Source organism: Fomitopsis serialis (assembly GCF_022376445.1).
Source record: "Fomitopsis serialis strain Sig1Antser10 chromosome Unknown B0H18scaffold_372, whole genome shotgun sequence".
NCBI lineage: Eukaryota > Fungi > Basidiomycota > Agaricomycetes > Polyporales > Fomitopsidaceae > Fomitopsis > Fomitopsis serialis.
The window spans coordinates 16,934-27,149 of NW_025955332.1; the positions used below are offsets into that span (position 1 = coordinate 16,934).

Here is a 10,216-nt window from a genome sequence, read left to right on the forward strand (position 1 = left end):
TGCGCAACGCGTTTGCGAAACGCCCCTGCGAAACGCCTCTGCGAAACGTCCGTCACAGTGTTACTTACTGAATACGGTAACTGACAAAGCACCTACAGGGGGCCATCGGGCCACTTGTGTCGCTCGGTCAGCCAAGGGTTGCTCCTAGAAAATACAAGTATATTGCGAGTAACCCTTTTAAATCTCTCATTACAGTGATTTTCCCAAGCAGCAAGCAAGTGGTGGAGGAAATTTTGGATTTAAGTATTAACTCATTCGGATGTAGCGAGGGGCGCGCGAAGTGAGGCGCTTATTGCCTGATTTGGAAGAACTTTCCAAATCGGGTTGCAGGGCGCCCGCGCGCTCGGAAACACAGTGAGAAATCAACCACCCACTGATACAGACTCAACTACTGCTAGTAGCAAAGCCAAGATACTTACTGAGGCTTTGAAGCAGCATATAAGCCAAATGGATGTAATGAAGCGGCTTACTCAGCTTGCTATTCTTGGTACTCGGGCCACAAAAGGTGCGTAACGGGTCACAGTCGGTAACACTTCGTGACGTTTCGCGTTGCGCGTTGCGCGTTTCGGAAACGCCCGTCCCCGTGGATCGGACTTTCTGCGGGGACTCTATAACTCGTTACTCGCTACTGCGCTGCTGGATGCTGCAACTGCGTCAAAGATATTCGAGCTGATAGCAGACCTTCGAGGAACAGATGGGTAAACGAGATTGATAGAGGACTATAATGTTACAGGTACCGTATCAGTGATGTCCAGGGTGTACACATGCGATGCGAACGATCCGACAAGACGTATGCGACAGCGAAACAGAAGGCTAGATAACGAATTCTAACCAAGGCCGTCGTCAGTACGATGCCAAAGACAGGAGAAAGTGGGTGGGTATACTGACAAATTATGGGCGCCGACTAAGACAGTACGCGCCGCCTAAGCAAGCGCGCACGCGCCCTCGTCCCAGTCAATGCGCGGAATAACGCCAACAGCTCTACAGACAGGGCAAGATACTTCGACCTCTTCGCCCTCTTTCTCTTCCTTCTTGTCCTCCCCGCCCCAGCCCGCGACACGCTCCGCACTCACGAGGCACGACGGGTGGAACGTATGCTCGCACACCTTCTCGCTGTTTCCGCCCATCCGGTTGATTGAGATGTTGCGCATGGTCGATGGGTCGATGACAGGGAACGGATCCTCATCAGAAGGGCCGAGACCACAGCTCACATCCCAGCACCGCAGCCCACGCTCGCGCTCCAGACGCTCGACACGCTGACGCAGCGTCTGCCCCGGAGGAGCAGGCAGCGTCCACTGTCGCTTCTCTGGTGGCCGGGCGCGTCCCTGACCGCGCGAGCCCGTTGAAGCCGCACTTGCTGGACGTTGCGGCACAGCTCCAGCGGGCGGGTTTGCATTTGCCTGAGGTTGCGGCGGCTGGACACCGAAGAGGTTCTGCCACATGTTCGGGATGCCCCATGTGCTGGGATTGGGACCACCCGCAGGCGAGTTCTGAGCATTCGGCATAGCCCCGGGCACAGATGCGTTCGCAGCAGGCACAGGCTGGGGATGTTGGGCCTGAGCTTCTTGCGGCGCCTGCTGAGGCGGCGCACCGCTGAACAGACGCTGGAAGAGGTTACGTGTTGCCTGAGCGTCGAGCGGGACATAACCACCAGCGGGCCCGCCCGGTCCGCCCATGACAGGGAAGAAGAGATTGAACTCGAAGGGTATGCCGTCTGCGGTAGGGCCTGGGTGTGGTGGCTGGTCCTGAGTCGCATCTGGGGCACCGGGCTGGCGAGAGTTCGGCATTGACTGGGGAACGCCCTGTGTCTGGGCTGGAGCTGGCCGCGCATCTGCGGTTGCTGGAGCCTGAGGCGGTTGTGCACCAGCCTGCGCTGGCGCCGGACCCTCCGTGGGTGCGGCTTGCTGCTGTCTGCGCCGCCGGGGTGGGGCATAGGTGAGGGACTCGGGATCGATATCGAAGCGGCAAGAAGGACACGTCGTGCGATGCGGCTTCGTGAACCATGGCAGCAGGCAAGACGTGTGGAATACGTGAGCACAGGGGAGCGCTACGACCTTGGGCAGTTCATTCTTCGTGGAGGGCGTGTCCGTTGAAGTGGCGGGAGAAGCCGCTGCATGGCCATCAACATCCATCCCCGCGTTCGCCTCTGCACCAGTACCGGCTTGCTCTTCAGTGTCGAATCCGCCGCCTTCCGAGCTAAGCTTCTCCCAGCAAACGGAACACAGCGAGTCGCCGTCATCGCCACCGAGCCTCTCGATGCGTGATACCAGGCCCTCCGGCACCTCCTCAAGGCCGCGAACAAGCTTCTCAGCCCGCTCGGGGTTATCAATTTCCTCTTCACGCGGCGGGCCGAAGGGGAAGAAGGACATGAAGAATGGTTCCGCTCCCGGAGCGAAGGGGAAGAACTGCGGCGGGAAGCCGGCCATTTGCGGAGTGCCATCGGGGACAGGGTGTGGTCCGGCAGGAACATCCGGGGGAGGGCCGATGTGGAACGTAAGGTTGAACATCGGGAGGGGATGGTTATGAAAGTGATGATGGTGACCCTGACCTTGTGCTTCGGCATCTCCTTGCGGGCCTTGCTGAGGAGCGTCCTGCTCTGGGCCAGGGAAGACGTCGAAGGAGTAGACGCGTTGGTTGCTATACGGCGGCGGTGGATCGTTCGGGGGCGCGTGATGTTGCTGAGGGTGAGCGGCAGATGATGCTGGTCGCGCTTGTTGTGCGCTGGCGTCGTCGGACGGGTCAGGAGAAGTCATGCGCTGACGATTCGTTTCGCGCATGTCCTCCTCATCAACCTCGTCGTCAACGCGCGCACGGCGCGAACCGGTCTGCGGCGATGAGTCAACGTCGGTAGGCAATTGGTGGTACACCCCCGGTTCTACGTCGTGCATGTCGACATCGGTATCCCAATCCGACACCGTGTGGAGCGATGGCATAGAGCCGACTGACTCCGCGTATGCTGCGCGATTCTGCTGTGAAGACGCCTCAGCAGCGGGTAGCGATGAAGACGTAGGTCCATCCTGATTCGATATTGCGGAATCAGGCGTCAGAGGTGAGGTCAAAGAAAGGCCTCCTACAGATCGTGCGACATCCTCTATGGATTGCTCCTCGCGCTGTTGTGGGCCTGCGCGTGACGCGGGGTAGTCAGGGATTGGCTCCAGGGGCGGCATGTCTGCCAAGTCCGGGTCGTCGAGCGGAAGGCTCGGCTCACGAGGGGCTGCGTGCTGGTTGGAGAGTCCACGGACAAAGTTGTGGATGGCTTGCCCAATCTGGGGGTTGGCATCCAGGAGGTGTTGCAGGAAACCGCCAGCTGAATGTTGGTTATCCATGCGTGAAGGAGCGTTCGTAACACAGAAGACTAGAGGGAGGGTATGTGAAGCGTATAGTAGATGGTGGTGGTTGTCGTCAAAGAGTGGTGGAGGCTGGGTTGCTCCAGTGGCGTATTATGCATCGCACATCCGGCGGTGCTGGTGGCCACTAGAACATTCGTTCCCGTTTAGGCATTCCGGGAAAACCCCGAGCTGACTAAGTCGTGGACGCTATATATGGCAATCCCCTGTAACCACTGCCGGTGAGTGCAGTACATACTTACTTATGCAGCACGCTAATGGTGTGCAGGACGCACGTCCAGCCTTCTGGCTCTTTCGGCATACTGTCGAGGAGCATCCAAGAATATTCAGCGTGCACCTCGCTGCAGGCTCACCAGTGTGGGCTAGGGTGCTGTGGCGTGTCCAGCCTTCATTAAATGGCGCCAACAAACTATGCAATTCGCCAAGCACGATGGATAGAGCATGTGCTAGATTCTCGGGACTTACCATCATGGTCCTCGCACATATATACTTCGGGACGCACGACGCAACGTATAGCTTCAATGTTCAGTACTTCTCAACGGTCCGATCCACACCTTGCGTTCCCAAAGGTGCATGCGATGGCTTCTGACTCGACTGGTTTGGTCGATGAACTTGGGGGCGTCTTCAGGCCCCTCCGAGTCGGGCTGAACTCTGCATTTGATGTCTGGGAGTCGGACGGGCTCCAGCCCCAGTGCGCCGATGTTCCGGAATATCGGATGTGAAAGCCTTAACTTAAATGTTCCCGGAGCTGGCCCAGTGGGCAACGTCTGTCGAGCCAGTTTCCAGGCCTCACACTACAAATGCGCTGCATCAACCGCCACAGCGCCGCTGTTCGTTACTCCCTCGGACAGCTCGATCGCATCAAGAAGCCTCGCCAAGGACTCGATCGTGGTTGCATTCTGTTCCCTCCTGGTGAGACGCCGGTGGCAAGAGAGGTCGCTCTATCTCCCCTGCTCATCTTCCCGCCGGCTCGACTGAGCATCTGTCCGGTATGCGTTCGGGGGTCGATCGCATTCCGAATCGCGGACTCAAAGCGCTCCCGGAGGCTTCTCAATCGATCGCAATCGTAGGATGCGCGATCATTACACCTGTGGTTCCATAAAGTCAATCGAGATAGAGCGCGGGGCTGAGCCGCGGGATTGATGCCACTGAGTACGCAATCGCAATCACATTAGGGACCTCGTATAGGATCTTCTGTTCGCTGCCAAACAAGCGTCCCGTATAATTAATTGAGCATACCATACAATAGGGTCCGCAGAGTCTAGCGACGTATTTTGGCTTCGCGCGCGCAAGTCCGTGGTAGCGGATGCACTCTCAATGCGATTTCTTGGACTGAATATGGTGCGGCGAGCGTTGGAGGAACTTCCAAGCACCCGGCATACCGAACTGTAAAGAGGCGCTCCGACGGTTACGCAATCGTCTCGTAGAGGCCGAGCGCCAGACGTACCTGAACAGCCGGATACAGAACGAGCACACAGGCGCCGAATGCCCAAGCCCACTTCACTGTCGTCGGCAGAGGCGTCGGGAATTGACCCTTACTCCATTTCGTGATCGCGAGCAGTTCTGTGCCGATGGTAGCGAGTAGGAGCCAGACATGTTGCCCCATACGGACGGCTCTCCTAGACAAGGGCCACGAATAGATAGCAGTCTTTGAGTGGCGTGCGGTGATCGCTACATGCGCATACGCACCTTGGGTCATTGACGTATTGGTAGAGCTCTCTCACGGCGGGAAGCGCGCAGAGGAATACACCCGCAAGACGCGCAATTACAAATGGGTGATCGGGCTCCATCCAGAGAAGGGTCTGCCAAATGCATCTATCAGTCAATGGGCCACAGAAATGAGCAGAGCATATCAGGTCCTAACAAACCTTCAAGTAGAATGGATTGAGTTCAGCCGCAAGGAACACCACGAGGAGTAGAACAACCGTGAAATAGTGTCCGAAACCTGCTGTTCCTTCCCACTGGAAGGTTGTCCAGTCGGCAGGAGAGAATTGGCTGAAGACACGCTTCGTCTTCGACCGCAAGCCACGCGTCTGTTTCAGACCGCGCCACGTATAGTGCTAGTTTTGGCTGTTAGAACCGCGGACCGGACGGAACGTATCGGGGATGCTCACTTTCACTTCGAAGTAGTGACAAGTCTTCATCCCTGCAGTTGAGTGAGCGCCAGGAAGACTTTCGCTTTGCAGTACTTCGTCCCCTACCTAGGTAGATTCCAAGCCAATTGCAAATAAGCACATCAAGGATCCACTAGGGTGAACATTAAGCTTTGGAATGAACTGTCGCTGGGTTTCAACTTACGTGGTCCCACCAGCACTAGTTATCTCTCAGCGATTTGTCCCTCTGGAAGCAATTGAAAACGCCTCACCTCGGCAAAGTTCGCCAATTGGTGCTGCAGGCTGTATTCAGCGAACTCGAAGGCAACGCTGAGAATCTATCCGAAGTCAGGGTCGCACGGAGCTCGCATGGATCACAATTGGTATTACCCAGCAGAACCAATAGTCCCGTAAGATTAGGGCCTTTCCAAACCAGCCGAGCGCGTGTGCGAGGCAAAAGATATCAATAGCATTCTGCGACCTTCGTCAGTGCTCAATCACAATACATTCACATAAGCCGGCTTACCCATATATTCTGGGGCGTGAAGTCACAGTTCTCTGCGTAGCTCTTCTCGGGAAGGGCACGTCCCAGACCAGAATCCAGGTACGTCATCATGGCTCTCGCCGAATCAAGGTCTTGGAAGAGCAGGAACACCATGGCCAATTCATACAGTAGGTTGATACCTAACACGATACGCCAAAACGCTGCGGACGATAACAACGATGAGTAAGGCAAAGAAGCATGTGCCACCTCCTAGAAATACCTGGATGAGGACGAACAAACGGCCCATCCCGAAATTGAATCATGGAGAAAAGAAGGAACGAAGCAATTGCTGCATATGCGCCGCTGATCAAAACCTGATGAGTCAGGCAGTAGCCAAGGACCAGGCGAACAGAACTAACACTCTTCGCTTGTCGCGTCCTTCTTCCAGGACATCTTGGGTGGTGGCGACATATGCCAACACGGTCAACCCGACGCCCAACGCAGTCAACGTGATGGGTTTGTAGAAGAATCTGAGAGCAACCTAAGAATGGAAACTTCGGGAAAAGGAAGGTCTTTTACCTACTCTACGCTGGTATCATGCTTCTCCTGGAAGGGCGTAATTCGGGTGTACGACTCGGCACGGTTAGCCTTGTGATATATGCAAAGTTAGAGACGCGCTTCCGCGCCAAGGATGCTCCTAGACTCACGTCGTACCCTGCATGATCCGGTAAGTGAACTGAGAAGATAAACCCCTTTCGCAGACTTACAACGAACCGGCCGCCCACCGACTCCCGGTTTGGGTTCTGGCGCTTCCATGATTGGCGTGGCAGCATCGGAGGCTTCCGCAGACGCAGGAGGCACTACCGAGGAAGTCTGCACGGCCTTTTCGTCGGACATTGTTGCGAAAGGGCAGACCGTAACGCAATTCTGTCAGGGGAGGTGTCTTGAGGGAGGTAGTTCAACGTGGAGTGGCGGTGGCAGCAACGTTCGCCACGCCAATGACGCGCGCCAACAATGCAACATGTAGTTACCCGATATGGAAGGTGTTGTTGTCGGTGAACCGAGGGCCCACTGTGTTTCGCCGTAATGGTGTTCTGCGAATGCAGCGCGCGCGAGGATATTGGTGACCATGGTGTGGGGTTGCGCGATAGGGATATATCGGAAAGAGCCTATTTGATTGAGAGCGAAACCGAATAGCTCTGCTGGCGTGTTCACGTCTGTTTCTGACGCGTTTACGTTTGCACGGCAATACCATTGCTGCGCCTCCAATTTGTTGCTTACCTTCCTGATATCTGCTCTCCCGAAAACTGGCCACTTCAATTCGTCGATGACAGGTAGTCACAACTTAGTGGTAAAGCAGTATTTTTCGAGCACTATTGAAGTTTGCAGAGTACTAATACCCTTGGTAGTCGTAGTGTAATATTTGTTGAGATGATTCTGTGTGACAGACAGGATCACAGCGGCTGATGTGATAGGTAGAAGCATCACAGCCGGAGCGAGTCAATCCACCTACCACAAATTGACAGTGTGTCGAAGATTCCGCTCTCGTGCATTACTGGGACGCTCCTGAGGACATGCCAGTGGCCGTTAAGGATGCGTTAGCCATGGAGAGATTAATGGCTGCATCACGGCGATGGGCCATTCAAAACTCAAGACACAATGAGGCGACCAAAGCAGAAAATGTACTGGAAGACTTGAAGGACGACACTCGGAAGATGTTACACGTATGTCTGCCCTTGACGTCCGCGAAAATTCGCTTCGCTACTCAACTGACAAATGCGCGATACCTAGTGGTGAACGCACCGGCGGTCTCTCGGAAAACCGTTAACGCACGCGTGATTATCACACGAACACGGAGAAGCCTGAAGGACGCTTCAATTCACCATGAACATCGCTCGGTACCTCCGATGTGAATTGACCAGGCACGACCGCAGCAGCGCAGTGATGTCGCATTAAGTAAGCACTTGTAAGTTGCAGCGCTGGCGACGTGAACCGACGTCCAATGACGTCAGAAAGAAACAATCTATTCTAGGATTACATTGTGGTCAATAATACAAGTCAGCTAGCCGCGCGCGATTGTGAGGAACGACTGGAGGGAATCAAGTGAAGTAACGTACTTCGCGCGCTCCCCGGACAACTGCCGAGTGCGAACCTGCTGAACCATCTGTAGCTGTGCATCAAAGCAGAATATCTGCGCTAAGTAGCAGCGCGTGGCTACATATATTACTGACCAATCTTTGAGGGCACGGACCATCCGTATTCCTCAAAAAGTCTGGCCAACTGGAGCTGATACTTGTTCGTGAGTGGAGGTTGTAATGCAACAGCAATCTAGTCGCCGGAGGCACTAACAATACCGCTCGAAACAACCTCCGTAATCTAAAATTCAGCACATGCACCGTATGTGAGTCACCGGCCGCGGTGCACCGGGCTCGACGGTCTGAATGCGCGCCATGCGCAGGCCAGGCTCTGCGTGCAGGCCCCCGTTCCTTGAAAATGGGCTGCTTCCAATGAGTGAGACAGTAGCATCTTCCGAAGTATCGCCTACTCCCCATTCGGTCGCTCAGGCATCGCGGAACGTCCAGAAATTGAGACTGGGTTTGTGCTGTCAACTTGAATGTGCTGCAGCTGAGAATCGATGATGGCCAGATAGAACGACGCCACCAAACAAACAAAGACAAAGCTACGTTCCTTCGAGGAGGCAATTCTGACTCCAGCAGCATCACGGCATCCCAGCCCTACCTCGTACTCTGTGAGTATGCACGCACCACACATCACTCCCATCAATTCCGGATGCCTCATGGTCTGCGATGCTCCCCCGCGCGTGCCTGTGGCATGTGTTGTATCTGTGCCCACGTACCCAGCACGTACCTATCCGAGACCGAGTCGACGTGTACTAGTACTCTCCCGAGTCTACACCCCGCATACGCTGGCCGGCTATCTGTGCCAGACGATCTACAGCAGCTGATGGAAAACGCTGAAACCCTCGTCTCTATTGCTTGTGTCTTGTGCCTCGCCAGCGTCGCTGGAAATCCCCGCTAGGCGCGGACATCCACGCTTGTCTATGTCCTATTCATGTCTAACGCGGTGGCGTACCCAGGAGGCGGATGGGGTCGCAATTTAACCCCATCTGCCATCTCCAAACGCGTCTCTATTTTCATATGTCTGTCGCGCCCTAGTCGCGCCCATCAACTGCGAAAATCCGAACAGACGATCGATGCTAATAGGTGGCCAGTTACCACCCGCCGGATCAATGGTATGAAGGTATTCAAGGCCCGAAAAGCATTGGGTCCCGCACGGCCGATCGGCCTGTCCACAGGCCGCCGGCGGATACTTGGCAAGACACTACGGTCATCCGCCTTCTGTTGTCGGTAGCATCAGTTACGCTGAACGACACACCCACAGATCCTCGGTTGCATTATTGCTGCACAGTCATTCTCCCTGTGGCCCTGCATCACCTGAGCAAGCGGTCACCTTCTCATTGCAAGATCCCGCCGTGCTGTCAAATGTCGACTCGCCGATTGGACCGCGGTCTTGAAGTAACGTGGCTAGGCGCGTGAGCTTCAGCATACGGGATCCCGGCATCCTCACGACGGCATCCGTCCCATTCAGCGTATTCGGGCTGGAGCCAGGCTGGAGCGCGAACATCTCCAATAAGTACTCCGCTCATCTCGATTGTCGTTCTGCTCGGACTGACGTATCACCGATGATGTGACCTACAGCTGTAGATCTCTTGGCGAAGCTCCCTACCATGACCAGCGCATGACTGTTACTTATCATCATCCCAGTTCGACCGCGCGCATGCGGAACGGAATACGGAACCAGGATTACCTTGCATGCTCGGATATGATGGAATGATCGCAGCTTCTGCTTTCTACGAGAGCGTCATTTGAACTCCTTATGAGAGCTCAAAGGTGCGTCTCCTCAAGATATCTGGCGATGCCAGCCCTGAGCCGATCCCGTACACTAGATAGCTGTCTTCTTTGTCTGTTCGTGGTCTGCAGAGGAGACTAAGACGATCCTGACTGAAACGCTATTGCATTCGGAGTAGGTTATAGGACGTCATTGATGAGCGTACCGGTACGTACAAGATCACAGTGATGAACGGTCTCGAGGCCCCATTTGCGCATTGTGCTCAATGTACACTCGTCGCTCCCCGCCCTGGATCCCGTGTCACTGCATCAGAACCGTTGCATTGACTAGTTCCGGGAACGCAGTCGACCTGGGCACGCAAAACAACGTGGGACATGCATTGCGTTGGCAGAGGCCGTCCCACGCCCTCCGGAGATACTATC

General features: G+C 55.3%; 1 protein-coding gene across 1 annotated transcript; it reads right to left on the reverse strand.

The window, feature by feature from the left end:
- Positions 1–235: 235 nt before the first annotated feature.
- Positions 236–601, reverse strand: B0H18DRAFT_1064825 (uncharacterized protein; the record flags this gene model as incomplete). The annotated part of the gene is made up of 1 exon (XM_048031163.1): positions 236–601. A coding segment is annotated over one exon (213 nt), but the record flags the coding sequence as incomplete, so codon positions are not given.
- Positions 602–10,216: the final 9,615 nt, after the last annotated feature.